Raw genomic sequence first — 16652 nt, forward strand, 5'->3', positions numbered from 1 at the left:
ATCATTTTGTCAGTTTGTGAACAATGGTTTTGGTTCCTGTTTCCTCACCTGGGGTTCGTGACGTCAAAAAAGCTAATAATTAAATCATGCAAATGTAAAAAATAAAACACTGAAAAATGAAACGTTGCATTCACACCATGTCGTAATTACGAGCAGACCTCGATACGTTCAATTCAGAGCTTTTATGGCAACTGAAAAACGGCAAAATGAATATGCGGCGGTCAGGTGGTACAAGTCGTAACTCTCCGAAAATTCAGCGTTCATGAGAACGTTCAACTGTTCAACTTTTTGCCTGTTGTAATCTCGTAAATACAGTAATTACGACATGATGTGACCGCATCTGAAATAACTAAACCATTTTAAATGACTGAAATTTTTCTTTTTCTTAACTTATAGATCAAATTCCTGCTGTAAAGCAAAGAACTCGAACAGACCCGTGATGAAAGTTTCCAGAGAAATATGTAAATATGTGACGACATTCTAGGCATGCAAATTCTTCCACTGAATTCTTCTTCCTTTTTAAACGGGAGAATAAACAACTAAAACTGAAACTAAAACCATCAAAAAAGCATTACTTGAAATAAAATTAACTGAAATAACCAAACTGTGAACATAAGATTGTTTTGTTAAATTACTGTAATAATTTTAACTTGAAAGTAAATGCTTTATCTCAAAGAGGTTGAAACTATTTTTTATTCATCTACATTAATTTTTTACAGCGCCAGCCGTGAATGAACTCGTGTCCAGTCAGAGACCCGTGATGAACGTTTCCAGAGAAAGACTAAACACACATTCTTGACATTGTAAATTCTTCCCCTGAAGCGAGTAAACTCTGTAATGATTGTTTTTACAGTCCGTGAAGAATGCGGCGACTCAGATTACCATCGTTCTGCAGAAGGAGATTCAAGTGGCTGTAATTTGTTTAATGTCATGAAATCACATCTAGTCCAGTTCAAAGTAACTCCAGATAACATTGTTCACTTCTACACTGAAGGTGAAGGGAACTGATCCATGTATCGCGTGCGAATGGTTGTCATATTTGATTGTTGTGTTCGTGTTTCTTTAAAAGCTCTGAAGAATCAAGAGATTCCATGTAAAGCATCTGATATAGAAACATTTAAACTAAAGATCTGAAGGGTCATTTCTAACAAAAACATTCTTCTATCAGACCCGGAACATTTCCGGCTGTATCCAAATTCAGATGAAGAGTTTTTTCCCAAATGACACAAATTATTTCCTAGTAACCCTTCACGTTTACATGATGCTCCCTCATAATGAGGTTATAATGAGATTTAGCCGACACTGCGATTAAACTTTACCTGATGTAAACACAATACTAGTGATGCGCTTCATGCTGCCTTCATGTGCTGTCGTAATTATCCTAAATACCAGTTTCCTAGTCAGAAATTTATAGTCGGTATAGAACAAGTCAAGTCATATTTTCTTTTCTTTTTTCCCAATATTTTTATTGAAATTTTTTTTTTTTAGTTTTTTCAAAAGACAAAAAGACCATATAACACATAAGAACAGGTGAACATACCCACACTCATTCACTCACATACTTGCACACTTGCAATACAGTACACTTCTTAATATTTTTAGTTCCCAGATATAATGTTCATATAAGGTTCCCAAAGTTTTACAAATTCTTTTAGTTTCCCTTTGGCAATATAAGTTAGTCTTTCTAGTCCTATACATTCTGACAGTTTTTTGGTCCATTGTTTTCTTTTCAAGTCATATTTTCTAAAGGGAAACTCTGAGATATTCTTGATGCCCGAGTTTCCGAGTTGGGAGGAAACCACCTTGTCTTGATGTTAAAATAGATAATTTAACAGAAATAACTTACATAAATGAATAATCATTTGAAGCGTACTGTATGTTTTATACACTGTGAAAATAGACTGTATTTGACCGAAATTCCAGAATCGTCAGCAAACTATCTAGATAGCGCAGTGAATGTTTATATGGTTGTCAAAAATGAGACGCCAAATATCATTTTGGCTTTAACAAGATTTTCCCAATGAATAGGCCAGAATAAACGTGGTGTCCTCCATGATTCCTGTTCTTTCTGAAAACACACTTCAACACATTAACGGCATCTATGCCACTCTGACCAAAGTGTGCTTGTGACGAACACGGATGACGTCCATGCGTCAAAAACAGCGGTAAAGAAGGCATCGCATTTTTAGGGTGCTAATTTTATCATTTTCCTAGTCAGAATTTCCTAGTTGGAAAATGGACGTCAAGTCGTATTCCTAGTCAGAGTCTCCTGGTCGTAAATCCCTAGTCGGAGTTGCCTAGTTGGAGTTTCCTAGTCCGAAAATGGACATGAACATGTCAAGTCGGAGTTTCCTAGTCGGAGTTTCCTAGTCCGAAAATAGACATGAACATGTCAAGTCGGAGTTTCCTAGTCCGAAAATGGACATGAACACGTCAAGTCGCATTCCTAGTCAGTCTCCTAGTCGTAAATCCCTAGTCGGAGTTTCCTAGTCGGAAAATGGACATGAACATATCAAGTTGCATTCTTAGTCGGAGTTTCCTAGTTGGAGTTTCCTAGTCGGAAAATGGACATGAACATGTCAAGTCACATTCCTAGTCGGAGTTTCCTAGTCTGAAAATAGACATGAACATGTCAAGTCGGAGTTTCCTAGTCCGAAAATGGACATGAACACGTCAAGTCGCATTCCTAGTCAGAGTCTCCTAGTCGTAAATCCCTAGTCGGAGTTTCCTAGATGGAGTTTCCTAGTCAGAGATTCCTAGTTGGAAAATGGACATGAACATGTCAAGTCGCATTCTTAGTCGGAGTTTCCTAGTTGGAAATTCCTAGTTGTAAAATGGACATGAACATGTCAAGTCGTTTTCCTAGTCGGAGTTTCCTAGTCAGAGTTTCCTAGTCGGAGTTTCCAAGTCGGAATTTCCTAGTTGGAGTTTCCTAGTCTGAGTTTCCTAGTTGGAGTTTCCTAGTCCGAAAATGGACATGAACATGTCAAGTCGCATTCCTAGTCAGAGTTTCCTAGTCAGAGTTTCCTAGTCGGAGTTTCCTAGTTGGAAAATGGACATGAACATATCAAGTTGCATTCCTAGTCAGAGTTTCCTAGTCGGAGTTTCCTAGTCTGAAAATAGACATGAACATGTCAAGTCGCATTCCTAGTCAGAGTCTCCTAGTCGTAAATCCCTAGTCGGAGTTTCCTAGATGGAGTTTCCTAGTTGGAAATTCCTAGTTGGAGTTTCCTAGTTGGAGTTTCCTAGTCAGAGATTCCTAGTTGGAAAATGGACATGAACATGTCAAGTCGTTTTCCTAGTCGGAGTTGCCTAGTCGGAGTTTTCTAGTCTGAGTTTCCTAGTTGTAAATCCCTAGTCAGAGTTTCCTAGTTGGAAAATGGACATGAAAGCCGTTTCAAGTTGTAACATATAATATAATGCAGTATATTTACAGTACGGTTGAAAACACTGAAATTAAGACATTTTTAGCAGTGTCAATTTCATTGATGAATAATTTGTCAATTTTCATCAACGACATTTTGTCTGACAAAATGAAACTATGACTGAAATCAATCAACATTTTCGTCAATGAATAAAAATGAGAGGAAAATGTTAGGGAGGGATTTGGGAAGTGATGGAGTCCTGCGCTGTAGAATTATAACATGCTGATCCACTCGGTGGGACATAAGTTAGCATAGACTTGTTGCATGTCTCATAAAACGTTCAAAAATGTAAATGTCTGGGAGAAAGAGAATAGCAGATATATGACGAATCTGAAAAAGCTGAATTCAGTCCGCCTCTCAGACATCAGTTCTCTTTCACGTCTTTTTGTGCTTGAATGGGCAAATATGCACAAAATTGTCAAAATGTCCATAAACGTCACACACACAGTCGGTTATGTTTTAAGTGAATGTAAACAGTAATCGGACGCGTATCAGTGTATTAGATCCGTGCATTTGCTCTTAAAGTGACAGCAGCCTAATAAACCTGCTGCTGTCCATCATTAATGTTGACCAAACAACAAAAGAAAGAGAAAATCTGTCAATGCTCTTGACTGAATAACTTTAATAGCTCTAATAAAGATGAATCTATATTTAATTCACACAAATAAATATGTCTGCTTGAAAGAATGATGTATGCATGTAAAGTGAAGCGTTCAGCTTGTGTGACGTTAACATCTCACTGTGATTAAATCCTTACTCCGATGACTGAAAGAATCACATGACTGGTGCACACGTACACAAACACACAAAACAGACTTTTTCATTCGGTTTGATATATTTATATATATATGCATGTATAAAATTAAACAGATACAGCTGTTTTCATATACAAAAGGCCAATAAAACGAGGAAGTGTGAAAGAGTTAGTTGATGAAGGCACTCTTATCCACAGTGTTCCAGTTAACATGTGATCATGTGACACAATAGTGCTGCAGTCAGAGTCAGAAACAGAAACAGTGCAGGATTTGCAGCCGCAGTACAAAATCAGACAAGTACCGACAGGAATGGAATGTCTGCAGTTCTCAAATAAAAAAAATAATCATCTATTCAACAAAAAAAAACACACATGGAAACGACTCCAGCATCGGAAACTTAAGGAATGATCCGTCAGTCGTGGCAGATTTTGGTTAACGCTCAATAGTGCTCAAAAGTGTCAGAACTGTCACAATTAAAAACAAAACTTCAGTTATGACACACGAAATGCACATAAGAAGAAGTTTAAAAACCGTAAGACATGAAAGTGGAATGAGTGCGGAGTGTTTGAGGCGCTGTACACACGCTAGATCACTACACTAACACTGAAGGCGTTTCTACATTAGTGCGGTCACGTTAACAAGCTAACTAGTCTAACCGCTCACACATGCACACTACCTCTGTTCGGCAGCTTCTGGAGTGTTTATGTGACAATTACCCATCATGCTCCCTGATGTCAGTACGTCAGTTACATGCAAACGCAGCTGTCAATCACACCACACAACCAGCCAAAAACGACGCTTATCTTTGGGACCATTCGTATCGAAAATAATAACATACTGCAAAAATAACATACCACAGAGTTTATAAAAAAATAAAACTATTACACTAATATTTTTAATGTAATGTAAAATCATGGAATTCTGCTCGCAAAAAAAAAAAAATGTTTTCTCGACGGAAAGTTTGTTTTCGTGGTGAAATAGAAATTCAAATCGATAATAATTGTAAAATAAGCACATTTTCTGCCATTGCTCTCAAAATATATTACTTAAATGGCAATTTAAGTATTTATACATCATGATATTTTAAAATAAAACATTTACAGTAATATTTTTACTATAATGCAGTCATGAGAGGATTTCTTAATTAAAATAATGTCACAAATCAGTTTATGGTCCTAAAGAAAGGCTTCATTTTCTCTATGCAAATGATCATTTGTTTGCTTGATTTTGTGGTGAAATGTGCAAAAAACAAAAAAACGAAGCTTGACCTTTAATTTGAAAATAAAATAAAACTTACAAAAATAATTGAACAGTCAACAATGTAAAATAAGCACATTTTCACCTGCACAACTAATAATCTCATAATGCAAAGCATCATATTTAATCACTGTAGTGTTTATGTTGATTTAAATGCATTGAATAAGCATTGCACGACAGTAAAACAAGTATACTGTACTACAGTAATGAGAATCTAACGAGTGTTAATGAGGGCCGGCGCTGACAACGATGCCACAGAATCTAATTAGTTTGGTTTGTGGTGGGATTCATCATCTACATCCTCGTTATTTTACTGTAGAAACTCACAGGAGACACTGACACACACACACACACACTGAAGAAAGAGTCTCTGGTCACGTGACGTCAGGAATCATCAGTCCAGTACTAACCCACTGATCAGGATCAGTCTGATCGTTCTAGTTCTTCCGGATGTCTGCGTAAACCACCGGCTCCATCTTGTGGAAGGACGAGTTCTTGCTGCCGGAGTGATCGAGCTGAGCGTAAATCACCGGCCCCTGATCGACCAATCAGAGAGAGAGACGGCGTGAGAGAGGGAAGAAACACACAGGCTGCTGGGACACACGAGACACGTGACACGTTTATCTGACGTCATTTAAACGTTTAATCCAGCTGAAATATGAACCACACAAACAGTGGAATGAGCCGCTTCTCATGGGAGATTTATCTGGGATGAGATCAGATAAACAAGGAAAACCGGTTTTTCTCATTTATTATGAAAATACTACAACTATAATGAAAAAATAATAATTATATTTTGTGTATTATATTTAAAAAAGTAACAACTAAAATCGATAAATATATTACTGTTGCACAATAAAATAAAACTTCTATCACTAATAATGTTTAACACTTCACAACGAGGATTCATTAGTTGATCTATGAATGGAAAATACTTCTAAAACATTTATTAATCTTATATTTAATGTTCATTTCAGCATTTACTAATGCATTATTAAAACTTGTATTAGTTAATGCACTCTCGACTCACATTAACGTACACTTCCTTCCTTTAACAGAGACAGTGAACTAATGAAGACGGAGAATGAGCAAAATAAAAGTCCTGCTTCAAACTGAAAAACTACAAATATCAGCCAATACACACTGCCTGGCCAAAAAACATCGCTGTCTATGACTGGATATAACATCAACATTTATTTCCTTCAGTTTTTGCTCAAGATCTTGTATTGACAGTGTGAGAGGTGAGCACTCTGTGACGTCTCCTCCAGCACATCCCAAAGACTTACAATGAATCTGTGCGGATTCATGCGAGAAAAATCATCCTCCCGACAATTCTTTCACAGTTTGAGCCTGATGAATCCTGGAATATGCCCAGGTGAAAACAAGTACACTTCTATAATGTACTTAAAGTGCTCTATTTTCATGCACTAATTTTGGACTTAATATACGAACAATTCTTCTTTAGTACTAATTAAGATCATCTTAAGAACATGTAAGTGTCCTCAACTGTGCTATTATGAAATATGAACTTAAATGTGCTTTTAATATACTATCTCTGTATTTAAAAATTATATTTAGTTACCACTTGTAGTGCACTATGGGTTCAGATGTACTATAAGTGATATCTAAATACATTTCTTAAATCAGCATCAGCTGTGCTGTGACGGTGCAGACGCTCCACAGGAGAAACACACGAGGGTGAAGAAACTGCTCATTTAAACAGGATCATCTGATGAAACTAGGGCTGGACGATACCAACATCTACATCTCGACTAACTGAACCTTTTATACCTCGATTCTGATTAATGAACGATTATTTTGTTTTGTTTTTGCTCTCACAGCGAATGCGTGTGAATTAATCGTCTGTTAATTGTGAAGCTGTGGGTTGAAAATAGTGTTTCAAAAGTAGAAAAAAATAAGTTTCATCACATCAAATCACAGGAGTTTCTGCGCGCGCCATCTTCACGTGATGTGCAGCTACTGTCTGGATGAGTCTTCCTGTCCCACAATGCATCAGTGCAGTAGCTCAATATATTAATACACATCTGATGGTCTAAAATCACTTAAATGTCTAAACTGGCCAGCCTTAAATCACACAACTGACAAAGTTTAGTGAAGCTTCACCGCTGGAGCGCTGTCTGTGTGTGTCGACTCGCCTCTGTGTTGCTTCCATGCCGCTGACTGGACAGAGTGGAGTCACATGACTACACACACGGGGGTATGTTTTTAAGGGGAAAGTATTAACTGGATTAAAAAAAAACGAAATAACCAACATGGGAAAATTACGTCAATTAGAGGTTCTGAATTTGGGTTTCGATTACTTTTCGACTAATCGTCCAGCCCTAGATGAAACACACACACTCACACTCACACTCACTGTCACACACACACACACACACTTTCACACACACACTCACAGTCACACACACACACACACACACACACACACACACACACACACACTCACAGTCACACACACACTCTCACAGTGAGCGTGTCGTACCTGTACGGGGGCGGAGGGGCTGGAGCACCGGGAGTTGTCGTTACTCGACTCCGCCTTCTTCCCCACCCGAGTGTTCTGTGAGCTCACACTCTCTAACGAGGTGCAGCTACACACACACGCACAGAGAGATGGACGCAAACACAAATGAGATGACAGATGACACAAGCAATATGATACAAACGCCACAACACACCAGCTGCTCTGATCCAAACACACCCAGATGAGATGACGGACAGGCGGGGTTAATGACACACACAACACCGCAGACGCGCCTCGTATTTCACACACAAATCATGACTGTTGTCATATCTGATGAGGTTTATTGCTGTGAAGCTGCTTTGAAATGAACTGTATTGAAATAAAGCTGATGGAAAAATCAGCAGAAATCCTGAGATTTTGAGGAAAATTATGTTTAATATTACTTTACAGTACGGTCCCATTAGTTAACATCAGTTAATGCATTAATTATCAACGGGTAATACATTTCTTACACTATTATAAAATCACATCTGTTCAGTGTTAGTTCATGTTAGCTCAGGTTCATTAAATAAAATCAACAGAACAGATATTTTAATAACAATTTTAATATTGTATTAGTAAATGCAGACACTGATCTTAAAGGGTTAGTTCACCCAAAAATGAGATTTCTGTCATTAATGTCGTTCCACACCCGTAAGACCTCTTCAGAACACAAATTAAGATATTTTTGATGAAATCCGAGAGACTCGTCCATAGACGGCAATATAATCAACACTTTCAAGGTCCAGAAAGGTACTAAAGACATCGCAAAAACAGTCATGTGACTGCAGTGGTTCAACCTTAATGTTATGAAGAGACGAGAATACTTTTTGTGCGCAAAAACAAAACAAAAATAACCACTTTATTCAACGATCTCTTCTCTTCTGTCATTATCTTACGCAGGTGACGCAGTGAAGCTTCCGTGTTTACGTCCGAACGCCGGATCAGTATTGGCCAAAGCTGGTCATGTGATCAGCACGACGCATGACCAATAATGAGTCGCCGTTCTGACGATGAACCTGGAAGCGCTGGACGTAAACAACGTATGAGAATGACACAGAAGAGATTGTTGAATAAAGTGGTTATTTTTGTTTTGTTTTTGCGCACAAAAAGTATTCTCGTCTCTTCATAACATTGAGGTTGAAGCACTGCAGTCACATGACTGTTTTAACGATGTCTTTAGTACCTTTCTGGACCTTGAAAGAGTCATATACCTCTCAGATTTCATCAAAAATATCTTAATTTGTGTTCTGAAGATGAACGAAGGTCTTACGGGTGTGGAACGACATTAATGACAGAAACTCATTTTTGGGTGAACTAACCCTTTAAGTAAGATTAGTAAATAATCTTTATAACTGATGGTAACAAATGAAACTTACCAAACCTTTTTTACTTTCCTTAGTTGAATTTAATTGTCTTTATGCAGCACATCATTTGTGATTTAGGTGTGAAATATGAGTCGAGAGGTTAGTGAGGTTCGTCTGACGTGGAGCGGTTCAACTGCGATCAGTCCGACACACACCATTCGACTAGAATCTGCTTTAGCGTCAACTCAGTTTAGTCCAGACGTCATGCTCCATGCATTACCCGGTTAACCCACAACCACCAGCGATCATGAACACACGTACCCTTCGTAGTCGTGACTGGGCTCCTGTCGCCGGATGATCAGGTACGTGACCACAGAGATGATGATGATGCCGATCACGGCTCCGATCACGCCGCCCACGATCACCGCCGTGCTGGTCTGAGGAAGAGACTCTGAACACAGAGGAAGACCGTCAGTGCCGCGACTGATCCGAAAAAACATTGCATAAATCATCATTATTGTGTTAAATCCATGTTCTGGTAATCTTGAATCAGAATATCTTCCTCTTGCAGCATCTCTTCTCTTCTCTGATGACGAGGGCGGGGCAACCTGTCACTCACATGAGATCCACCAATAGCAAACCACAACCATCCAATCAATTCCCCAAAGACAAAATGTTCCGCTCACCTTTCATGACCACTCTGACTTTAGTGATGGACATCTGCCCGGTGATGTCCGGAGGATTCTTCACGTCGCAGCTGAACGTCCCGTTGTCCTTGAACTGCATCTGGATCACGCGGATCGACGCGTCCTTCTTGTTCATGTCTCCGGCCCATTCCACACGGGACTTAAACTGCGGGAGCGTGCCCGGAAAAGACTTCCCGCCGGAGTAATAGAATATCTGTGGAAGATGAACATCCATGATGATCATGTGATGTCTGATATCATACATATGTTATAGATGAAAAGACTCTTACTGAAGTGGGCTGTCCCGTGTCTCCCTCCGGCAGGAAAGCCCACGTCACCGACGCCGAACTACTGACCACCTCTTTAGACTTAAAACTACAGGATAGAGTCGCTGTGGTCCCGTTCTCCACAAACGCCTCGGCTGGAGTGAACACGTCTATCGCCGACACGCCTGAAACACAGTCACACGCCGGTCAGTCTCCATCCACACACATGTGCTTCAGCTGCATTTTCCAAAAGATGGACAAAAATCTCACACTAAACCATGTCAAATTATCCATGTTACCCCCATGAATGAAAGTCAGAAATGTGGGTCTTTTATAAAGTGAATTTTACATAAAAAGCTGTTTTTGTTTAAAAAAATATTTATTTATTTATTTATATAAATTTAAAAAATATGATCAATCCTCCAAAAACTGCACAAATGTGGAGTAAAAACATTAATAAACAGAGTAAAATTATATTTGTGTTTTAAAAAACAATTATTTTGTTACAAAATTACATTCTGTTGCCTGGAGACCCTTAAAGACCCTGAGTGTGATTTATTTTTTTCTACACTAACATATAAACAGGATATCACAAGATAAGGGTTAATTACACGATTACATGCTATTAGGGCTGGGTTAAAAATGTTTTAATTGTTAAAAATTACTTTAAATGTTTAGATTTCAACAACCGAATTGGAGTAGGAACATAATTATGTCATTAAAAAGTTATTATAATATTATATGTTTGTATACAAATCAGTTGTTAATTTATCAATTTATTTTTTATATCCGAATGAATCGAAATCGGAATTGAATCGCAAGCTTGTGAATCCATAATAATAAAACAATTAATAATTAATTCAGATTTATGATTTGAGTCTTTATTGTTCAGTTTATTAAAAGGAAACTCAAGCTGATTATTCAGGTTTGATTAAATTAACTTTAAAACATTTCAAATTAAAAGAGCACATGATTAAATTTATTTGCGAGTTATTAATTGATCAGAGGAACGTTTTCGTGAGTAAATATGATATAATGTAATAATGAGGGAGGCTAATGTGCTAACAGAACAATACGAGCTAAACTTCCTGACCTGAGAAACACATCAAACACACACTGGATGAATTTAAACGACCTGCTTCAGAACATTAAATTATTACAACACAAGAGCTGTACTTTATAAGCTCACTTCATGTGATATAAATATAAAATCAGCACATAATTCATAAGGCTAACTGAAGCTAGCAGGTTAGCACGAGCTCCGCTAACGCTCACAGATGACGTCAAAACGCCTCAGAGAATCAAACCGAACTTACCCGCGGTAATAAACAGCGCAGAGAAACACAACGAAACATAACTGTGTGTGGAAATCAGAAGCCTTATTTCCATCCTTTAGATTTCATCAATATCGCCCGAGTACCGGAGCCGCAGTGTTTGTTTACAGCATCAGACCGACAGAGTTTCCCGCTGATCTCAGATCAGACTCAGTGACGTCAGCTCTCATGTACCGAACAAACTCTGCTGGTCTCAGATCAGCTCTAATGTACCGAATGTAATGTACTGCTGATCTCAGATCAGATACTTGGATACACAGTATTTTAATGTTTGCGATATCAAAGATTTGAATATATTGGCTTTATTATGACCTCGGTTGATGCAGTCTATTGAAGTGTCTATTCAATTGTTTTTCTCAGGTTTAACATATTTCATTGATATTATTATTATTATGTTGCCATATTAGAGGATTTGTGAGATTAATTCCTGCGACTCAAACCCGCTGTGTAACATTAATAGTGTCACAACAGCAGCAGAATTATAACGCCCGCTTTATGGAATATGGAAGGCCAATAAGGTCAAAACGTGTTAAGCGCATGCGTTAGTTTCGTACCGCTTTGGTGTGTGTTTAATCATGTTTATTTAAACACATGGGCAATATTATTATCACGCGTTTACATTTGGAAAGAGGCAAACTTTCTTTACGAATGCCCTAAGTAAAGATATTCTGTCACTTTATATGTTATTAAAAATATTTATTTACTTACACTGGGTCAATAGTAATGCTCTGACTTATGTTAATTTACCGCGTTAAAGCGAGAGTTGAGGCTGAATGGAAAAATGCACTGAATTCACCATATCTGCAGTTTAATTTGTGCATCACGGCCTCATATCGAGTGATTTTAATAAAATGAGACTTGTTCTCCTTGTTCGTGTTTCCCAGCTGAAGATGTCTGGAACACTTGAGAAGGGTCGGGATCGCAGGGTGTAGGGGAATTTACAGTTAAGACCCAAGGACCAGATATGATGAATAAAGACCAGGAGTCAGAGATGAAATCAACTGAAAATGTTTTTACTGAAAAATAGTTTGCAGTTTCATCAGAAGAAGTCAGCTTCAACAGTTTGTAGGCCGCTCTGCCGTACATTCGGAAAACAACAATTATACTCTCACACAGGTCACCGAGCTCTGTCATTATGGGAGGTTGAATGATTCTGATAAATTTCCACATACGAGCTGTTAGTCAGAAGAACATCTCCATTGATTATCAGGATGTCAGTCAAATCCCGGTTTAAGGCACAAAGTGACTCACTAATTTGAGTTTCTAGGCTCCAGTTGTCTTATCAGATGATCATTTCACCTCCGCTGCGTTCCAGATGTTCACAGAATGTCGGACGTTGAGACAAAAGAGTGCCAGAAACACACACACACACACACACACACACACACACACACACACACACACACACACACACACAGCTTCTTCAAGGTTGGATTTGGCCGAGCTCTGGCTCTGACCAGGAAACTTTCCCAAAACACTGATTAGATATACTTTCTCTCAGCAAGTTTCAGACAATATTTGTAATTATTCTCTGGTGAATGAATATGAAAAATAAAGTAAATGCTTTAACATAAGCTTGAAGAAGTCATTCAAAAATCATTTAATATTTTGAAGGATAGATATTGATTAATAACTTGATTATAAATCACTGAGAGAATATACATTGAAGCGGCAGTGGATTCAAGAAGGGACTCCAGTCGATCTTCACTCTCCGAATGCTTCATTTATACAGGTCCAGATCCGCTTCATTACAGAAACGAGCCTCGGTGTGAGTGATTCCATGTGAGACTGCAGATCTTCCTTCAGTGATTCTGTAATCGAAACTGATCAATTAGGACAAACTCTTTTATTCAGTACACAGATCAAATTTAAGCAAAATGTTTTATTTCCAATAGCAAACCACAACCATCCAATCAGTTCCCCAAAGACAAAATCAAGTCCCCCCTTCATTTGTTCTTGTTTCACTCTTATTTATCACAATAGGGAAGAAAAGACAAGCGCAACTTCCCTTTCATGCCGAGTTTAAAGGCTCCTGTGGTTTTCCGTCAAAATATAAACTGATATATAATCACAACATTTTTACCAAAATTGTGTAGCTCTTCAAGTAAGCATATTTTGATATTTTTTAGGGGTGGGGGAAAAAATCGATTCACAAATGAATCGCTATTATATCCCCATGATTTGAATCGATTCACAAATTTAAAAAATTTGATTTTATAAATGTTTCTCATTAACATGATATTGTCGGAGCAGGCGGTGGCAGTCAACTGCGAGAGCAGCGCAGCACCTGGACAAGTGAGAGAGTTTTTTATTTAGAGAGTTATATAACTAATCAAATAAATTAAATTAATAATTTCATTTATTTTATTTTTTTTTTCATTATAAATAGAGTTAAAATATATATAAAAAAAATAAAATTCAAAGAATCAAATCCAAAATCAAATCTATGCATATATCAAATCGAAATTTGATTTAGAATCGAATCATGACCCCCAAGAATTGTTCTGAATCGAATCACGAGATTCCAAAAGATTCCCGCCCCTTATATATCATATTTTAAATGGCGATGTCCATCCGCTCACCTTTCATGACCACTCTGACTTTAGTGATGGACATCTGCCCGGTGATGTCCGGAGGATTCTTCACGTCGCAGCTGAACGTCCCGTTGTCCCTGAACTGCATCTGGATCACACGGATCGACGCGTCCTTCTTGTTCATGTCTCCGGCCCATTCCACACGGGACTTAAACTGCGGGAGCGTGCCCGGAAAAGACTTCCCGCCGGAGTGATAGAAGATCTGTGGAAGATGAACATCCATGATGATCATGTGATGTCTGATATTAATAGGCTACATTCAGACTGTCAGTCCAAATCCCATTTTTGTGCATATCTAATCAGATTTAGCAAGTGTGAACAGCAAAATCGGATCTGAACAGTTGTGATACACACAATGTGGACAGAAAATCATTTTAAACCAGACTCCAATCGGATACACAAATAATGGGATTTGGACTGACAGTGTGAACGCAGCCTTATAGAGGAAAAGACTCTTACTGAAGTGGGCTGCGTGTCTCCCTCCGGCAGGAAAGACCATATCACCGACGCCGAACTACTGACCACCTCTTTAGACTTAAAACTACAGGTCAGAGTCGCTGTGGTCCCGTTCTCCACAAACGCCTCGGCTGGAGTGAACACGTCTATCGCCGACACGCCTGAAACACAGTCACACGCCGGTCAGTCTCCATCCACATAAAGTACTGTATGCTACAGTAAAACTACTCTATTTTAATTCTTTTATTACTACATGCTATTGGGGCAGGGTTAAAAATATTTTAACTGTTAAAAATTATTGTAAATGTTTAGATTTCAACAACCGAATTGGAGTAGGAACATTATTATGTCTTTAAAAATGTATTATAATGTTATTAGTGCCTTATGTGTAGTTTATATGTTTGTATACAAACCAGTTGTTTATTTTAACAATTTATTTTTCATGAGAAAATTGAATCGTTAAATTTGTGTCAATGCTCAGCCCTACATACATGCTATATTATATTTATGTAACATGTCACTGAATGATTATAGTAATACAGGCATCACTTCTTCAAACAATACCATTGTATTACCATGGTATATTTTAGGGCTGCGCGAGTTATCGCGATAAAATTGCACGCGATTTGGCAAAGGCTGCGATTATTCAATGCGCAGCTTGTCAGAGCTTTACGGCTCTGTGAACAGATGCTTCTCCATCTGAACGCCAGAGGGCGCTCTTGCGCAGAAACTCAAAATATGCCCTGCTGCAGAAGAAGAAAACACGCATCATAACAAAAGATTGAAACACTTTGATTAATTAAACATGAGTAATAAACACACGACGGTCTTATTCTGTGGCCACATCATCTCACAGAAAACGTTCAACTGAAGTGAGTTTAGAGTAAAACATGTTATTGAACGTTTCTTTTGTTGGACAAGATGTTAATAAATGTCTGGAAAGATGTTTGACGCGTGTTGCTTTTATATTATAAGCAACTCAAACTCGCAGTGCTTTCAGATGGATTAGTATTTGGTGCCGTACTTCATTGAGAAGCTGCGCATAAACAAATAATCGCAGTTTTGTGATTTCATAATCGTTTAAGCGATAATCGCCCCAGTATATTTTACTTAAAAGTTTAACTTTAAACCCAGATATAAAGGACGCTATAAAACAGACTATTATTTAAGGATTTACACCACCGGCTCATTAAAATACATGAAATAAAACAATTAATAATTAAATCAAATGCAGAATCTTTGTTCGGTTTATTAAAAGAAAATCAAGCTAATTATTCAGGTTGATTAAATTAACCCTAAAATGTTTAAAATTACAAGAACACATTATTAAATTTATTTGCGAGTTATTAATTGATCAGAGGAACGTTTTCGTGAGTAAATGATATAATGTAATAACGAGGGAGGCTAATGTGCTAACAGAACAATACGAGCTAAACTTCCTGACCTGAGAAACACATCAAACACACACTGACCTGCTTCAGAACATTAAATTAATAAAAAACAAGATGTTCTTCATATCAATCAAACCGAACTTACCCGCGATAATAAACACAGAGAACCACAATGAAACAGAACTGTGTGTGGAAATCAATTCCATCCTTTAGATTCAATAAAAGCAGGACTGCCAACCTTCGGGTTTGGTTTGGAGTGAGAAATGAATTATATGGGGGGTGCTGAAGGTTTTAACCCCCCCACAGTGTGATAGTCAAAACATACAGAACTTTATTAAGTTCAGTTTCACACGTATTCACACTTCAGTTTCAAAACCTTAAATTTAAAAACTTCTTTAATACTATTATTGATGTCTATAAATTCTTTTTTTTTTTTACCCACGTTATTTTTCCATCCTATTTTTATTTATTTTTCTGTTGTTAGCAGTTGTGCTTTCTTTCTTTCTTTTAGTCGTAAAAATGAACTTTTTGTGTGTATTCTGTTGATAATGAATGTACACAAATTATTTATTATAAATATTTCAACTGTATATATTACATAAAAAATGTAAAAAAAAAAAAAAACACAAATAAAAAAAAAGTAAAAAAAATCCCCCATAA

At 37.6% G+C, this 16652-nt stretch overlaps 2 protein-coding genes across 3 annotated transcripts; both read right to left on the minus strand.

The window, feature by feature from the left end:
• Positions 1 to 4241: 4241 nt before the first annotated feature.
• Positions 4242 to 11718, minus strand: mpzl1l (myelin protein zero-like 1 like). The gene is made up of 6 exons (XM_048181407.1): positions 11534 to 11718; positions 10242 to 10402; positions 9952 to 10165; positions 9587 to 9716; positions 7941 to 8046; positions 4242 to 5973 (listed from the first exon to the last, which is right to left on the minus strand). The coding sequence occupies exons 1-6, from the start codon at positions 11604 to 11606 to the stop codon at positions 5875 to 5877; spliced, it is 783 nt and encodes a 260-aa protein (XP_048037364.1). The 5' UTR covers positions 11607 to 11718; the 3' UTR covers positions 4242 to 5874.
• LOC125262576 (myelin protein zero-like protein 1) lies at positions 9723 to 16545 on the minus strand. Of its 2 annotated transcripts, none has more exons than XM_048181409.1 (4): positions 16138 to 16545; positions 14605 to 14762; positions 14134 to 14347; positions 9723 to 9951 (listed from the first exon to the last, which is right to left on the minus strand). In XM_048181409.1, exons 1-4 carry the CDS (start codon positions 16196 to 16198, stop codon positions 9920 to 9922), a joined length of 465 nt encoding a protein of 154 aa, XP_048037366.1. In that variant the 5' UTR covers positions 16199 to 16545; the 3' UTR covers positions 9723 to 9919. The 2 variants fall into 2 exon arrangements, with proteins under 2 accessions (XP_048037366.1, XP_048037365.1); XM_048181408.1 differs by lacking the exon at positions 9723 to 9951 and adding an exon at positions 13128 to 13362 and having other exon boundaries at positions 16138 to 16531.
• Positions 16546 to 16652: the final 107 nt, after the last annotated feature.

Source organism: Megalobrama amblycephala, linkage group LG2 (assembly GCF_018812025.1).
Source record: "Megalobrama amblycephala isolate DHTTF-2021 linkage group LG2, ASM1881202v1, whole genome shotgun sequence".
In the NCBI taxonomy this organism is placed as follows: Eukaryota; Metazoa; Chordata; class Actinopteri; order Cypriniformes; family Xenocyprididae; genus Megalobrama; species Megalobrama amblycephala.